At 32.9% G+C, this 19123-nt stretch overlaps 1 protein-coding gene and 1 long non-coding RNA gene across 2 annotated transcripts; one reads left to right on the top strand and one right to left on the bottom strand.

The window, feature by feature from the left end:
- The first annotated feature begins 223 nt into the window (after window positions 1-223).
- Window positions 224-4084, top strand: LOC147394467 (uncharacterized). The gene is made up of 3 exons (XR_015181733.1): window positions 224-429; window positions 542-705; window positions 3730-4084. It is a non-coding gene; the product is annotated as an uncharacterized LOC147394467 (long non-coding RNA).
- Window positions 4085-11278: 7194 nt separating this feature from the next.
- LOC147394468 (VQ motif-containing protein 8, chloroplastic-like) lies at window positions 11279-11800 on the bottom strand. Its single transcript, XM_086453305.1, has one exon. It carries the CDS (start codon window positions 11798-11800, stop codon window positions 11279-11281), a length of 522 nt encoding a protein of 173 aa, XP_086309431.1.
- Window positions 11801-19123: the final 7323 nt, after the last annotated feature.

The following is a 19123-nucleotide window of genomic DNA, read 5'->3' on the forward strand; positions in this document are numbered from 1 at the left end:
GGTTTGTCTTGAGAGAAATTGTAAATTTTAGCATAATTGAGTGGTTTTATATTTCATACATCCGTGTAAGTGTCCCAACATCGTACGGGTTCAACTTATCAACAATGATCAAATCAAGTTAACATGATATATAAATCATAGGGACTGACTAGTTGCACACCACTCATTACCAATTGCCCTCCATCACTTAAAAATGCCCCTTTGCATTCTATTTGGATGATTAGGGGCTGTTCGTTTGAAAAAAATAAGTCAGCTTATTTTGCTTTTTTAGCTTTTAAGCTAAAAAAGCCATAACATACATGTTCGTTTGAGCTTCTTCAGCTCCCACAGATATCAAAAAAAGCAGAAAAATAGCTCTTCTATGGAGACGTGTAAATGAGGCTTTTCGTTTTGCTTCCACGCAAAGTCGAACACCGAAAAACGGCTTAGGTACAATGACCAAAATACCCCTCACCTTTCTTTGAATTTCCAACGAAATAACCTAAATCTTATTTCGTTATTTGCTTTCAACGAAACCCCATCTTCGTCTCTCTCGTTGCAGCTCCTCTCTGTGATCTCTTTCGTCTCTCTCGTATTCATCCACCATTGAAGACTCTCCACTCTCACTCTCGACTTCCTTCTTCGTTAGATCTCTCTCGGCTCACACAGATCTATCTCGCACTCTCTACAGGTCGTGAATCAAGAGTTTCATCGACTCTCACGAAGGTAAGTCTCAACTCTTTGCTCTCGATTTTCATGGGAGAGAAGCTGAAATTTCTCTCATAATAATGTAGAATATTGATAAATTTGATCAAAAGCTGATTTGTCTTCATTAAGAAAAAAAAAAGGGTTTATACCATAGCCTTGAATGCTAAGCAATATGAGCAATCGGATGGCTTAAATTGATTCCAACCATGCCTATGTCTACAAATTTAAATAAAAACTTTGATAAAGAGAAAATGTTCTATATTATATTTCCTTACATGTTTTGAGGATAATCTTAGATGGGATTTTGGTATTTAGAGCTGCAAGTGTTTTTGTTTTAAAGGTTGATATGGGAAACGTGTATGATCATGTTGATTGGAAGTTTGCCTCTGTGTTATACTCTTCTCTCACCCTCTCCTCTTCATCCTCTCCATTCCAAATCTGAACCCAAAAAAATAGTTTGTAATAGAGAAAAAAAAAATTTATGGGTATTGTTGGGTTTTGGGTTTGATTGGATTCTCACTCATGACCAAAATAGCTTTGCGATTTGCCCAATTTTTATTTTATTTTTGTTTGTTTGGATTTTTTGCTTCGTTAGTCTACAATTCTGTTAAGGTTTTTATTTATCTTGATTGATTTTTATTTTTGATTGATATGTTAAGGTTTTTTTTTTCTTGCTTGATTTTGTGCTTTTTTTTTTTTTTCCCCAATGCCCTATACTTCCATTCCAATTTCTGCAATTTCTTTGAACTCATCAGCCTAAGAATTTCATCTACCCCAATAATTGTGGAAACAAATGAAGATATAGTAATTCTGAAAGGGTTGGGTTCAAGGGACATATGAGAAAACATATGTAAAAACAACGTAACATTAATAAAATTTCAGAATATGGGTTAGAAGTTTCGGATTGAGCTGATTTTTTGTGAGGATGATCTCTATGATGGGAAGATCATCCGTGAAAAAAATCAGTCCAATCTGAAACTTCTAACCCCATTAAAAGTGATTTAGAATGTGGACCGTCGATTTTTTGCCAATTTTTGTCAATAATTTGTAAATCACTTTTAATGGATTGATGGATTTAGAAGTTTCTGATTGAGCTGATTTTTTGTAAGGATGATCTTCTCATCATAGTGACCATCCTCGCAAAACAGAATATTGTTTTAAAACAGAACATGTGATTTGGAAAAACCTTATTACTTCATTTGCTTTTAAGTGGCCTCATTTTATGGCTATCAATAAATATGGCATCATTTTTACCATTTTTTTCATATCTATGAATGGGCTTATGAATAGCAGAATTGTAGTATTAACCATGTTGGCAGCCTTTTAGCATAACCATGATGTTAGACCATTTGTTTTTGACACGTATAATGTTAACCATCTTTTTTTCCTATAGTTCTCATGTAAGAGCCATTTAGTTATAGTAAAATTGTCACTCTTAAGGACATAATTTTCTTTCCTTCATAAGGGCTTTACAATCCTCAACAAGAGTCCCTTGTGTAATGGAATGAAAGATATAATCGTTCACATCTTTATCCCTTATTCCTTCTTTGATTTGTTTAGGAGTTCTCCTAGTAAATTTTGTTTGGTGGATAATGCCTATAACCATTTTCTAGCACGTGGAGAAGTGACCAACCAATATTTTTAACTCAAACGGTATTGTGCAATGGAGTTCATTTAGTTTGAAGTATTTATGTAGCAATTTTTAAGAGAAGATGACTTCGATGATAATGATGGTAACCATATTACTGATGAAGCATTAGATAATGATCATGCAAATGAGGATGTAATTGATTTTGGTTGCATGTACCAAACAATATAAACTTGAATATTGTTACTTGTTGTGGATGTATGGATGGTATCAATATGGGGTTTGGTTACTATGGTTACTTGTTGTGCAAGTATGGATGGTATAAATATGGCGTTTAATTATTTGTTATTGTAGTTCAACATGAAATTTAATGATATAATATAAGAACCTCACCTAGTAGGAACAATTACACGGTCCTAGCCCTATCTTATTTTTCTCCGTTCTATTGAATTTTCTGAATTTTTTTGTACTTGATTTATTCTTCAACCTCGACTTGGTGATTATGTACATGCACATTTGTTTGTTTATTTTATTCCATTTTTCTATTGCTGAGTAGTAATTTTAACTTTTTTTATTTTTATTTAAATAAAGAGCTATTTAACTCATAGGGGTCGATGAAAATTACGCATTAAAGAAACTATCCTATGCAAACCGAATGGTTTATGGTTCTTCAGCCCATGTTGACATGATTGTAGGATGAGCTATTCTGTAGAAAGATGAATCTGATGGCACGTACAAACCATTTTTTTTTATTGGTCAAATATTACAATTTCAAGCTCTCTCTCCACCGCCTTAGGCCCATGGGTCATTTTGGACTTGAAATGGTTCAGGCAGTTAGAGGGTGTTCTAGGAATTTCAAAAATGCCTAGTGTGAATTTTCTTAGTCAAAATTTCAAGGGAATATCTTTAGATACTTTTCAGCTGGAATTTGGTTGGGGGGGTATGTTGTCAAGGGTATTTTTAATTGGAAATGTTTATGAAATGATTATTTTGGACCTGAATTGATGTTTCCTATCCAAGTATGGGCTTTTCTATTTGGGGAATGGTCTAGGAGCCCAGGATTAGCTCTGAGAGTACTAAAAGGGGTTCTCAGCAGCATTGCTTAGTAATGGGAAAAAAAAAGAACTGAAAAGAGTCAAGTTGACAGGTTAGGCAGGTAGAAAATGGGGTCCACACACTTACTGTTGTTTCATTACTGTATCACACTTTGTATTATCAATGCATTTGTTTCAAGCTGAATTATATACCTTCCTTTATACATACCAACTGATTTATATACTTGAGGACTTGGGGAATATGAAACATTATTTCTGAGGTACAATAGTGTTCTCATTCCTTGATATTATTTTTAGTGATAGCATTTTTTTAGTAATAGCATATAAAGATGGACTATCTGACTTGCTACAATTTATTATTTATTCCTTACCTATTATTTTTTTAAATGAATATTTAAGTTGTCAGATGCCGAGACAAAAAGTAACAGAACCAAAAGAAACAGAGTCAAAAATTGATTCTGCAAGATGGACACCCTATCTTCATAAGATTTGGGTTGATATCTGCGTGGAATTGGTTAAAAAGGGAAAAAGACCCGGTACTTCATTGAATGTATCGGGATATTCATCTCTAATGAAGCAATTCCAGACAACGACGGGGATCAATTACACTAAGAAGCAACATAAGAATCACTGGGATAAAAGTAAAGCTATGTGGGCTAGATGGATTAAGCTAAAAACATGTAGTGGTGTGGGTTACGATGCTGTTAACAATAAGATATTAGCGAGCGATGATTGGTGGAACTCTTGGTTGGAGGTAATTTTCGATTAGATTACCAAATAGGAAAGTCACATTTACTTATTCAAACCTATTAAAGAAATTTATTTATTTTGTAAAAAAATAAAATTGATGCACAATGGCGTTATGAGGGACTAGAACATGTTGAAGAGTTGGACATACTATTTGGAGGGACCTATGCTACTGGAGAGTATGTCGTAAGCTCTTCTAATCCTGGTGTACGTCCATCTGCTGGGTCATCTAGAGTTGGAGAGTATGAGCTTCAAGATGATAATGATGACAATGATGGTGATGATGATGATCTTGCATCTGTTCAAGAAACGCAACCACCAGAGTCTCAACCATTAGGTCCTCAGCCACCTGTTGATAGTTCTCCTAATATTGATGTTGATGGTGATGATATCCCTACATTTACTGTACCATCACACAAGAAATCTGGAGATTTTCAATCCCATTCCAAACGACAAAAAATGACGAATGCAACTATGTTGGGACAACAGATTGATCGTTTGATTGAAGCAGTTTCGTCGAGGACGAGCGGGAGTAGTGCACCACCTCCACCACCTCCTACACAACCTGGTAGCATTAAGGAGTGTATTGATCTGTTAGATGCAACAACAGAAATCATCCCTAATAGTGATCGTTATCGGTTTGCACTAAAATTATTTAGTATGAAGAAGGAGTATAGGCAAATTTGGTGCATTTTGCGAACCGATGAACTCCGTATTGGGTGGTTGGATGGTGAGATGGAGGATGCTCGAATTAATCGTTCGAAGTAGTATTTGTATACTTTTTGATATGTATGTTTATTGCCATCTTTCATTAATGGTTATGACTATATCCCACCCCTATGGTGGTATACTATTGACAATGTCTGTTTATTTTTTTATGTTTTATGTGGATTGGGTGGTATGTCTATTATGTAGTGAATGTTAAACATGTTTATTGTGTTATCTATGTTATTTGAGTGTTATGGCTTGAATTTATATAATTTGTAATTATGTATTTATACAGACTTATGGATTCCGACGATGATACTTCAACGCACGATGATATGTCCAGTAATGATGAAATTCATGACGTGAATACCATAGATGATGATCTATCGTTAGATATTTTGGTAACAGGTGCTATTGTTGCAATACAACAATACGCTGACACCTTTATCTATAGGGAACCACATAGGAGTTCTGTTTATACTGGAGCAGATTATGTGCGTCATATCATTGATGAAGAGAGTAACACATGCAATGATTTATTTAGGATGGAACGACATGTTTTCCTAAATTTGTGTGATATATTAGAAGGAAGGGGTCTGTTAAAAGACGAAAAGAAGATCTCGGTCAAAGAACAAGTTGCAATGTTTGTTTATACCGTGGGTCACAATGAAAGGCATAAGGTACTGAGGGCCAGTTTTAGACATTCATTAGATACAATTAACAAATATTTTCACATAGTTCTACGAGGCTTAATTGAAATTTCAAAGCTTTTGATCGTTCCTCCTAATCTCAACGAAGTCTCGATGCATATACGAACCAATGAAAGATATTGGCCATATTTCAAGGTATTTTTTTAATAATTTTCTTTTATTTACCATTATTTTGAATAACGTCAAATATCGTTATTTATATTTGAAATATGTAAATATAAGGACTGTGTTGGGACGATTGATGGGACACACATTAGTGCACATATCCCGTTCGTGCATCAGAATAGATTTCGAGGACACAAAGGCATAACACAAAATGTTATGGCTACTTGTGCTTTTGATATGACATTTATACATGTCGTAGCTGGATGGGAGGGATCAGCTAATGATTCTCGCGTGTTCCTCGACACTATTACGAAGTCATCATTACAATTTCCACATCCTCCTTCAGGTTAGTTATTTTAAAGTTAAGATAAAATACAATATTAAAATGCAATTTTCGCATCTTCGTTCTTAATATGTTATTTTCTTTTTTCAAGGTAAATATTATTTGGTCGACTCTGGATATCCATTGATGGAAGGTTACCTTGCACCTTATCGGGGTGTAACATATCATTTACAAGATTTTAGAAGAGAGTCGAGGTCAAGAACAGATAAAGAATTCTTTAATTATATGCATTCTTCACTTAGGAATGTCATAGAACGATGTTTTGGAGTTTTAAAGGCAAAATGGCCAATTTTGAAACAAATGCCACGTTACAAATTCGAAACACAACGAGATATTACATTGGCTTGCATGACACTCCATAACTTCATAAGGAAACATGCAATTGCAGATGAAGAATTTTTACGTTTCGAAGAAGAACAAATTGTGGAAGATGAATGGGGTACACCTGAACATGATCATAATGGTGAGCCTGTAGATCGTCGATCTCGTGTTACCATGGAGAGGACAAGGACTGGAATAACTAATGCATTATATGCTGTTTATAATAGAACTTAAGAACTTTGATTTATTTTAGATTTGTTCTTAATGAAAATTACATTTCTCTTTTTCTATGATATTGTAGTACTTTTTATTTGATAAAATGTGATTTGTGTATGGGATGTTATGTGGATATTGGAATGTGTATATGATGTTATGTGGAGGTTGGATTGTGTATGGGATGTTATGTGGAAGTTGGATTGTGTATGGAATGTTAATGTGTATGGGATGTTATGTGGATATTGGATTATGTATTATGCAGGTATTTTCTTTTTTCAGGAAAATCTCATATGTCCATTTTTAGGAGGAGATGCTGCCAAAATTTCGATAGAATTATAAAAATTATAAATTTTGTTAAAGTAAAATAATTATATATATATTAAGACATTCTGGTCATTTTTTATTATAATGTTAATAGTAACATTTCTCTTAAAACAATAATGAACTATAATGACTTAAAACATATTGATGTACGTATTATGTATTTTTTTTAATGTTCATGTGTATTAGATATTGCGTGGATGATATATTATGTATTATGCAGTGCATTATGCAGGTATTTTTTTTATTAGGAAAATTTCATATGTCCATTTTTAAGAGGAGATGCTGTCGAAATTTCGATAGAATTATAAATTTTATAAATTTATTTTAATTAAAAATAATTATTTTTATAATTTTTTAATATAAATTTATTATATTTATATATGTATTTAGTGTAATTATATATTTATTAAAGTATTCTGATAATTTTTTATGCATTCTGGGTGCATTATCAACATTAAGGGTATTTTGGTCATTTTATCAAAATCCAGTAATAAAAAGCTATCAAACGAACATGCTTTTTTGGCTTCTGTGCTTATGTAACGAACAAGCTTCTGCTGGATATGACTTTTCAGACTCTGGGCTTCTGCTTCTTCTAGAAGCCAGCTTCTGGAGCTGAAGCTAGCTTCTGTAAAGAACAGACCCTTACTCTCCAAAAATAACCTAAAAAATGTTGCATTTTTTTTTATATAAATTTTGTTCTTCCTCCACTATGCCTACAAACATTATTGTTGGTTCAATAATTTTTGCAAATACATGACTACTTTGAAAACATGTATACTAAGTTGTACGTTTCAAAACACTATTGCAAGAAATACTTTGATTACAAAGAGAACACGAGTAAACTAAATCATGAGAAAAATAAAGCACGAGCAAAGTAGAGCACGAGTAGAGAATATAAATATGCAGGAAGATGAATAAGCCTTAAACCCTTGAAAGTTATGAATTGAAGTGCAATTAGTAGATTAAAAAAAGGATTTTTTTTTTTAAGGTTTGTATGCAACCTATAATTAATGGCATGCAACTAGTCGTTCCCAAATCATAACCATTGATAGTAGTCGTTAAGAATTTGATCAAATTACTTAAAAGATCCTCGCGGGGACTTCTTTCTAAGTAGTCCCTAAGTTTTGGGTGGTCTCTCAATAGTCCATTTAATAATCTTTTTTTTTTTTCTTAACAGTCTATGGACCTCATCTTCCACATTTCTCACGGGTGAATGCCCTGACAGTTCAAACTCATCTTTTTCATAAAAACAAAATTGGATTTTTGGCATCTCAATCGAGTTTCAAAGACTTCATTCCTTTGAAAATGATTTAAAAAGGAAGAAAAAGTCAATTTCAAGAATTTTTTCAAACATTTTGAAGATGTTTGTAAAAAACTAAGGGTTTTTCACCCTCTTATGAGTTTTTGGGTGAAAATCGATCAAGAAAGGTTCTTTTTTGTTGAAATCATCTAAAGAAGTCATTATCTCAAGTTTTTAGTTGACCTTTCCATGTATTTTAGTTGAAATTAAAAACTCAAAAGTTGAAAGTGGGTGAGTATTACCAGTGTTGAATTCACCACTTTTTATTTAAAAAGTGGAGAACTCAATGGTAAATAAAAAGCGCCGAGTTCAATGATAAATAAAAAGTGGTGAACTCGACAATAAATTAAAAACTTTGAGTTTAACAGTAAATAAAAGTGGTGAACTTGACATCAGTAAAGAAAAAAATGGTGAGTTCACTAATAACGAGGGACTATTTAGAAAATAAAAATTTACTAAATGTCCTGCCAAACTAATGTAAAAAATTTAGAGAGTATTTAAGAAAAAGTCCCTCCGCAAGGGTCCTTTTAAGTAATTTTCCCTAAGAATTTTGGAAGATAAAAAAGTGGGTAGAAGGAGAGGAATAGTATTTGCGGTGCATTGGAAGACATACCTAGTTCGGAATAAGATCTATGAATACATTAGCCAATTCTTTTGGAAGGGGAGAAAAAAGATCGAGGAAGAAAAAAGGTGGGAGAAATCTTCGATGGGCTACTTACTTGGGAAAGACCTTACTATCAAGGTCTTAAAAATACTGGGACGTAAAATATTGAAGGTTCGATTGTGAATTTCCAGCTCCGAGAAAATTGGGGAATGATTTACGTTGCTCATTTGAAAATGCATTAGAATAAGAATGGAAACCAAAATCTTGCAAAATTTGTGATTCTTTCGATCACTTTTTAAGTTAAGGGAGCAACTACTTGCACACCACCTAAAACTGTTTGCAACCCATCACTTAAAAATAAACCCCTTGCACTCCATTAATATGATTGCTCTACCAGAAAAAAAAAAAAAAAAAAAAAAATTTAAATGCCTCCCTTAGGTCTTTCTTCCCTTCATACTCTCCTCTTCATTTTTCTTCTTATTTCCTTCAACTGGAGACGGGCTTTTTTTTATCCTTCAACAAAAAACAGAGCTAGAGAAAGAGTGGTGCAACTATTAAGAATTAAAAAAATACATAATGCGGTGCAAGATTTGGAAATTGATTCAAATGATCAAATGAGGGAATGTGGCATTCCAAAGTCAGTCAGTCAGTCAAAATATCAGCGATAAAAGTGGGTAATTGATAGGATTGTCAACTGGCCGGGCTTTGGCACGTTTCGGCCTGGCCCATTCCAATCCTGGATGGGGTTTGGGTTTGGGAGCCTGGACCAGCCCAATTACTTACTTATAAAAAAATTTACCCTCATCCATAGATGTTGTGCTCGTAGTAAAATGGTTTGTGAAGAAATTTCTCACAAAGAGGTCGTAGGCTTTTGAGTGTTTGTGAGTATAATTTTTCAAAAAAAATATATTATAAATAAAACATGAGCCAACTAGAAAATAGATCTAAATTGATGCGGGCGGAGTAGGGATGAGACCCGATGTGTTTGGGCTCATACAATTTATTGTTACCCCCCCCCCCCCCCCCCCCCTCTCTCTCTCTCTCTCTCTCTCTCTCTCATCCTATTGACAGCCCCCCATCACTGAGCCCTATTTTGGAAGGAAATCTATTGGTCCATCTTAATTGAATTGTTATTAATATGTAAATATAGATCTCAAGAAGATGAGCTTCTCTACTTTTAGGGTAGATTGAGATTTTCTTTGATCATGGGTTTTATTTTTCGGGCTAGTTGTTACTTATATTTGGGGAATTTAGATTGCCAGCTTATTTGTCTTTCCCTTTCGTCCATTTTGGATTGAAGTTCTTTTATTTTGTTGTCGTGATCTTATGTATCTTTTGAAATCAAAATCCTTATAGTAAACCATATAAGGGTTGGTGAGATGGCCAAGACCACACCTCAGGAAGCGGAGGTCTCAAGCTTGAATCCCACCTTAGGGCTACCCTTAGGGATTTATATAAGAAATTATTTATGTATGGGGAGGGGACTGGTGCACATACCCTAAGGATAAGTCAGGTGTCCCCGATATACTTTGGCTCAAAAGAAAAAAAAAAAAAAAATGGTATATCAGGGTTATGTTCTCTAATCTCTATAAATCATCCCTTTCTTTCTGAGTCGTGATAATTGGACTCGAAATAGGACACTCAAAATTCACTCAATGATGTGGCATGTGCACGGAGCCATAAACTTTTCTCCTTGGGATGCCCGAGGAAAATATCTATGTTTTGTGCAGTTTGAGTGAATTTCAAGTGACATTTTTCGAGTCAATTTATCATGATTTTTCTTTTATTTAAAAATAATGCTGAAGTGACCTTAGGCTGGAACCTCATATTGCACTTCTTGACGTGCAAGTGTATGGGAACCATATATACTATCATCGGATACAAGTGAAAAGCATCTGTAGTTCCTATCCACTTTCATGTCCAGAAGTGCGCTATGAAGTTCCAGCTTGAGGTCACTCCAGCACAACTCTTTATTTAATCATGTGCTTCATTGATGTTGGGTGGTGAACCATCTCGAAGAAGTGACCTTTGAGCCATTTCAACATACCATAATTACACAATTAGTTTCCAATAAAATTAAAAGACAAAAATGATGTGGTAGTGCGCACATAATCGTAGATGCATTTTACTCGTATCTCGCAGAAAAGCATCTACAGTATCATTTTGTCACCTTTGTGTCACCCCAGCACGACTCTTAAATATAGTATTGTGGTTAGAATTTTTTTTTTCTTATTTATGTATTACATTTGTACAAACTATACACAATAAATAAGCGTTAAAATTTTCCATCAGCTCCAACCTAATTGTGACAATCCTGACAGAAAATGATCCCAATACACCAATTATTTCAACCAAAATAAGAATAACATAAACAGCCTAATTTTCTTTTTACAAGAAACGAATTCAATTTCAATCTCCAGGGTGATAATAATCTCAATTTGATTGCAAAAAAAAAAAAAAAAAAAAGAATCATAATTAAAACAAAAGAAGAAAAACCATCTACAGAAAAGAAAGAAATATCGTGTCTAAAGAATCCATTGGATTTCCTTGGAAAACAGTCCAATTCATATCTATTGATATAAAGTTTGTGACGAATAAAAGAATTCCGATGAGTTAGGTGTGAAGAGTGGCATATCCAACAAGTATGGATTCAGGGGCAGTTCAAAAATTGGAGCAACAATAGACGAACTCTCCCGAACATCATCGACTACACCGCTGCACTTGTCATCCTTAACAACAGATGATGATATAGAATCATGAAAACCATGGCCTAAAACCATCACATTATTATTGTTATCTGAGGTTGAAACTTGCTTAATATTCTTAGACTGTGGTTGCATCTCTTGATCATTATCATCAGAACGTGAAAAGCCAGTAAGCTTTTGAACTAATTGCATGAAATCACAAGCTTTTGTGAGGATGACTTTTGGAGAATGGGTGTAGATGATTACTGGTTGACGTTGTTTTGTTGTTTCAGCTGAGATGATGGTTGAACTTGAAGATGTAGATCTTTTGTAAATTGTGTGGGAGTCATTGTTGATCTTTAAAGGGGATGGACGTGAACTATTCATCATTTCCTTCATTGGGCTCATGATTCTAATACTAAGAGAGAGAGAGAGAGAGAGATGAGATGAATATGAAGGATTTTGAAGAAAAAGAAGAAGAAGAGCCAGCCGTTTTGACTGTTGATGAAAGGCTGAGGTGTTGAAATTGTAGGGTTTAAAGGAAAAGTTGTTGGGATGTGACTATCTTGGGTGGATTTTCGTGTGCTGTACAGCCATGGCGCAGCTGGCGGGACGAAGGGGACGGAAATTTTCGTTAATTTATTTGTATTATTTTCAACTTTATTAACGGCCTATTTTTAATTTAAAATAAAGGTGTTTTTCTTTAAGCCTACGTAATAAAAAGGAAATTTTTTTTTTTTCTCTATTTTTGAAAACATGCCAACCTAATTATAGGATCGCAAGATTGCAATTTTCCTGATTTTTAACGACTAGTGATAGTGATAAAATGACTCACCAGAACATATGCCATTTATATGGAGTTAACATGGCAAGTGTATAGAACCATAGATCCTTTACCTTGTGTATCTTGAAGAAAAAGATCTATGGTTCTGTACTTACACTTGCCACATCAATCGTGTTTCGAGTCAGATTATCACAGACTCTTTTAACTAAAATGATCATGGTTGCATTAAATTCAAATCTGAGGGGAGGGGCATTTCTGGATCGAAATTTTGGTGTCCAACAACTTGTGCACTACCTTCTCTCAATATAATTAAGGGTGAAACCGAAGTAAGGTGGATTTGGTTCGGTTTGATTCTAAGAATTGCTAATATCCTATAAAATTATTTGGAAGTAATATATTTTAATGAAAAATAAATAAATAATAATAATGAAATTTCATAATTCATAAAACAAGTCCCTAATCTCTTCATAAAAAAATTCATTAATTTATGTCCTAACTCCTAATGTAATTCACAATAAATCAAGATATATTTATTTATTATATAGAGGGTCGGTTCTATATAAGCCTTGAACCTAGAATCAAACCAAATTTATTGATTCTCTATTTCTTAACCCAGAATCGAACAACAACTTGTTCCAAACTGAACCAAACCAACCCAAGGCTATCGGTTTGGTTTGGTTCTCAGTTTGAACTGACCCAAGTTGCACCCCCTATATATATATATATATATAATTATATAATTGATTAAATTTATTCATTTTCTTTTTAAAAATTATAATTTTACTAGAAAATTGTATTATCATTAATAAGCAAAAGAAAAGATAATTGTATCATCCTCTTTTTCATGGTTAATTAAGGGGATAAAAGATGAAAGACAATAAAGATATAGGGGTATTATTGAAAAAGGTATAGAATACTAAAGACAATAAATTTAGAGAGGTATCATTAAAAAAAATGGAGAGTAGAGGAAAGAAAATAAAGTTGAAACTATTACTCAAGATTCATGGGAAATTGACAACATTGGAAGAAGACAAACGTTATATTTTATTATATATATACATACACAAGGCTAGCTCAATACAAGTTAAGGCTTAAGAAGAAACCTTAAAATGAGGCCTTTCCGATATTTAATATATGAATATAAATAATAATAATATTTTATTTAAATAATGAAAAATTATTTTTCTTTTTTTTTTTTAAAAATGCAAAATTTGCTAATTAAGCTTTTATATTCAATTATTTTTTTAAACCTCCCAATTTCATTGTATAATTGTGTAAGGGACTCAAGGATTTAATTAAAAGAAAATTTGGAAGAAATGTCCGTCCTTGGAAGTTTTCAAGGATTTGTTATTATTATTGTTATTGTTGTTGTTGTTGTGGAGTCTCCACCTTTTACTCTTGTTATAGGCTCCTCATGTTGGAATTTTTTTTTTTTTTTTTTCATTTTTTAATCTTAGTTTCAACTTGTAGGAGGGGATAAGTTTTAAGTGTGTTCTAGAAATGCAAAGAGTCAGAGAAAACAATCCTCATGTATTAACACTTGAAACTCACAACATACAAAAAGTGTATTAGAACCATATATGTTGATAGTGTTTATGCAATAGAGCTTGCGGGAAAGTAATTTTATAATAGAGTTCCTTATAAATTGGAAATGGCCATATATATAATTGAGAATAAGTCTGAACATCTCTTATAACTTGCTCATGTAGAATTTCTATCTAAAATGATGGTCTCATCTATGATGGTGAAGTAGTTGTCTTCAAATTGACTTGTGGATGTGCAATTATACATAATCAATCTGGATCCAAAAAGAAGACATTAGATCAAATATTTATTATTAGTAAATGATATGTTCTATCATTATTGATTTCCTAGTCTTGGGGAATCTAACTTTCATATTTTCATCTATTAGTCCCTTTGATTTATTAATCAATGATCTTGTACATGTGAAAAGTTCTACAAGGGTTGGATCCACCATTTTATAATAGAGATTCATACAAAGATAATTAGACATAGATAGATCTTGGCAACAAGACTTCCTATTTTCACTTCTCTTTCTAGAGTATATTTATACACATCCTCATAATCATGGTTTAATTATGAAACGTTTAACTACTCGAATATATCAACATAATCATTTGAAAGCGCCCTCGATCTGTGGATGCGAATCCGCTTTTGATTTTTTGAAAGTCGCCACCTATATTTTAGAATATTTTGGAATCAATTTTTCATAAGGATTTTAATGAGAGTATTGATTTTTGTCACTTATGGGTTTTTGAAGTGAAATGATTGTGGACCCTATGAGGGGCATTTTCATAATTTTGACAAATTTAGTTTAAATTGACAAAATAGTTTATTTGATTTTAGTTTTTATTTTATGTGTTCGAAAGGATTTTTCTAAGTGTAATGTAGGCTCTAAGGATGTTTTGATGTCATAGGTATTTTGATAATTTGATCATTTTTTATGATTTTTCTCGTAAAATTTCTTTTTATTTTAAAATGATGATTTATATGTTTTTTAGTCATATTTTTCTAATGTAACATGGTTTCTAAAGTTTTACTTGCTTGAAATATCTTATCCGATCTTTAGAAACACATCTAGTAATAAATAAATATATTGGAATATTCATCCATCATTAGGAACCATTACAATTGAGTTGACGAGTTGATTAATCAGGCGAGTGCAAAAATAGGGTGTCTACAGATACCCCTCTTTGGCAGAGGATTGAAGTAAACTAGATAGTAAATCTATTTGACAGATAGTGTGATATTCGAATGCCAAAGCTAGTAACAAATCATTTTACAGCTTAATTCAGCAATTCGTTAGGATGTTCAGAACTTTAAGTGTAAAACTCTCACTGAACTAAAAGTTGTCAGGTCCTCGAAGGTCATCGAGTCTGAGCTCTCACAGATGGCGTCAGATCTTTGAATTTTAGAAAATTTTCCCTAATTGATGCAAATGTAATGAATGTGCACGTGTGTGCAATAGTATAATGATGATTTTGAAAAGGCACACTTCCATTTTGTGCATTCATGAAAAAATTGAGTAAGATAACTAAACAAAAAATAAAATTTGGGCAAAACCTGATAAAAACTTAAATAAAAAAGAAGCAAAACTTGAGAAAAATCTTAATAAGGTTTGAGAAAATTTGAGCAACAATTGAATATCCTACTTTACCTACCTTAGGTAAAAGAGTAATGAACTTATTTTTCTAGGAGTCCTATTTTATCTGCTCGGGGTGAAAGAGTAATAAACTTATTTTCTGGGAATCTTACTCTACTTGTCTTGGGTAAAAGTATAATAAATTTATTTTCTAGGAATCCTACTTTACCTGCTCGGGGTGAAAGAGTAATAATTTTTTTTATGAGTCCTACTCTACCTGTCTTGGGTGAAAAAGTAATGAACTTATTTTCTAGGAGTCCTACTGTACATGTCTTGGGTGAAAGAGTAATGAACTTATTTTCTAGGAATCCTACTCTACTTGTTCGGGGTGAAAAAGTAATGAACTTTTTTTTAAAGTCCTACTCTACCTACCTTGGGTGAAAGAGTAATGAACTTATTTTCTAAGAGTTCTACTCTATCTGCTCAGGGTGAAAGAGTAATGAACTTATTTTCTACACTACCTACCCTGGGTAAAAGAGTAATGAGCTTATTTTTTAAGAGTCATACTCTACCTGCTCAGGGTAAAAGAGTAATGAACTTATTTTTCTGGGAGTTCTACTCTACCTGCTCTGGGTGAAAGAGTAATAAATTTATTTTTTAGGAGTCCTACTCACTTGCTCTAGGTGAAAGTGTAATGAACTTTTATCTGGAAGTCCTACTCCACCTGCCCTGGGTGAAAGAGTAATGAACTTTTTTCTGGGAAAACAAATGGAAGATTAACACCGTTTCAAATGTTTTTTTAACAAAGACTTGAATTTCAACATTTTAACTTTCTTTGAACCTCACGAATTTTCAAAAATTGTTATCAAGAGGGTAACCTTTAATTCAAGGTTAACCTTATCATTCAGGGTTGAAATTGATCAAGCTTCAAAACAAAATGCTCATTGTTTGACAGAGAACATTGTACTAGATATTGTTTGAAAACGAATGCCCCTAATATAAGGGGGGGAACTACACTCTTTAGAAAAGAAAAATGCCCTTTGTTTTGACGATTTAAAATCTCTAATTACCCCAAGCGCAATAAAATTTAACTTTTAATTTTGAGTTTTTACATTGAAGATTTTGAATCAGGCTTAAGAGAACAAAATATTTCTTTTTGAGATTCATCATAGAATTTATCCTTCTTCCTCTTGGTTCACTTAGGAAAATAAAAATTTTCAAATCAATCGTAGACAAGATACTCGTGGCTTCTGGATCTTTAGTTGATTTAAGCTGGGTATTGAAACATAGTCATTCATATTTCTTATGTTTCGACTTGGATCACCTTTTTAGATTTTTAACTCGATGGAGATTTTCTTTTGGTTGCTCCAACTTTTGCCTAGATTGCCTTTTCAGGTTTTCAATCTAGCGAGCATGATTTAATTTTTACCTAGATCATTTTTTTAGGTTTTCGATCTAGTGAGTGTACAAATATTATTATTTATTATTATTATTATTTTTTTCTCTAATTGTTGTCAAGGTCGTCCTTTCAGATTTTCAACCTTACGAGTTTACCTTAATTTTTGCCTAAGTCATCATTTTAGACTTCAACCTAACAGATTTTTTTTCTTTGTTCTGATTGTTGTCAAGGTCGTTCTTTTAGATTTTTAACCTTGCGAGCTTACCTTAATTTTTGCCCAAGTCACTTTTTCAGATTTTCAACTTAGTAGGTTTTTTTTTTTTCTTCCTTTTGAATTTTGAAATTACTATTTGATCATGTTTTGCTACTTCTTGGACTTTTTGCATGGTACTTAAGATGACTTCCATAGGTAGGCTTAAGACTGGGCATAGAAAGAAAGGAAATTTGAAGCTCAAAAAACTCGAATGCCCCTTGTATGACATTTCTTTTAAAAAAAATTTCGTTTCTTTGAATTTTCTTTTCCATTTTGACAATATCTTTTTTTTCTTTGGACTTTTTCTGTCTCTTTGTGAGGGATATATATTGACATGTATGTGGTCGAGCTCAAAGTAACTTTTCAGATTGTTTACATACCACAAATGTTTGGGATCAGACCAAAACGTCATTCAAGTATATTCCCTCCATTGGGTTAGGTAATCGGGCTGAGAAAGAAGAAGACATTTATTTTTTTTCATTTTTTAAAAAAGACTACGAAGGGCTGAGAAAAGAAATGTTGAACTAGGTAGCAGGAAAATTGATTCGGCCGAAGATGGCCTCCTTAAATGTAGTACCGCTTGATCTTGTCAAGGTTTGTTAATTTTGGTAGTTCAATTCCATCATGATCTTGAAGTCTGACGATTTTTCCAAGCAGTATTTCTTTGATGAGGAAATGATATTCTCAATTTGGTTTGAATTTTCATCTAAGGTCAAAGACAAGTGCTCGATTATCTAATTATAGAATTCCTGACTTACAAGTAGCGAACTTTGACCTTTTTGTCAAATGCACAAGCAATTCTTCTCTGAAAAGCTTGTACGTGGTACAAAGCTCTAAGTCATTTTTCTTTGATCAGGTTTAGTTCTTCGTACCAATGACTGACCCAATCTACTTCTGACAATCGCCTTTCTATCAAGATCTTGAAAGACAAGACTTCTTTTCATGCCATATATCAAAGAAATTGAGCAGCTCTCATAAAAGATCAAGTCGAAGAGTGCGAAAGATAATTTCTTATGCCAATCTTGGTATGACCGACACCTCTTTATAATGATGGTTTCAAGATCTTTGTTAACTACTTCAATTGCTTCATTGGTCTGAGAATAGTAATCTATTATATGAGTTCTACCATATTGAGAAGTCCAGCAATTATACATTTTGTAACATCTTATTTGATCTCATTAGTATTTCCATTTCATCGAGCGAGTATCTATTCCGTGTCTAAAAACACCCAAGTTTGCATATAACATATCCTTATAGGATATCGCGAACAAGCCTTTTAAAATTCTGAATAAATTCATTATCCCCTCATGCTCCTCTAGGAATAGGATGGTTTCTATCTGATATTTTTTGGAATTATTTTTTATTTCGAGATTAATGACCTTTATTTCATCGATATTTATCTTTTCATTCAAGAATTTCTTCTTGACACCAGATTACTAGTTAATTCATTAATGTGTTTAAGGTGTTCAGAAATTTTATTTATTCAATCAAATTCAAATGGGGCAATGTACACCTCTATAGACTCAACAAACTAACTCGATTCAATAGAAACAAAATAATAGACTCGATTAAAAGAAAAGATGACATTGATGAATTGATAAAAAATTGGACTTAAACTTATGAAAAATAATTACCCACATACAACAGGTTTGACTATAGACTGAGGACTCGGGACATTGTTTCCATCCAATAAGACTGAGACATTATGATCCTCAAGGAAAAATTGGGCAATTTTGAGATATTCTGAGGGCATTTCTGACAGTTGACTTGGTGTTGATGTTTATTATAATCGACCGAACTTACGGACTCCAACTAGGCGGTGAATGCTTGAGCTTATGTGCAATGATAACCTTGTAATCTCATCAAAAGGGAATTATTCGTTGTGGACTAGGGAATAGATTTTTAACAATTAAAAATAAAGGTCCCTCTTGATATTATTTATTAAGTTAACCCCATAAATTCAGAGTCTCTGACTGATAAGAAATTGCATGAAGATGTTATACCGATTGATTAAGAATCTTAAAAAATTTTGAACCATGATTAAGGGTTATACGATCATCAAAAAGTAATATCTAAGTTGTGTTAATCGATACATCCCTTAATATGATTTTTTTTACTGATCCCAATTTTGTTAAATATGAAATATTTAGTTTATTGAATTAAACTGACCAATACAAAATGATGAGATTATG

The sequence above is a fragment of the Akebia trifoliata genome, chromosome 9, assembly GCF_017979445.1.
Source record: "Akebia trifoliata isolate Shusen 1 chromosome 9, ASM1797944v1, whole genome shotgun sequence".
Lineage (NCBI taxonomy): Eukaryota > Viridiplantae > Streptophyta > Magnoliopsida > Ranunculales > Lardizabalaceae > Akebia > Akebia trifoliata.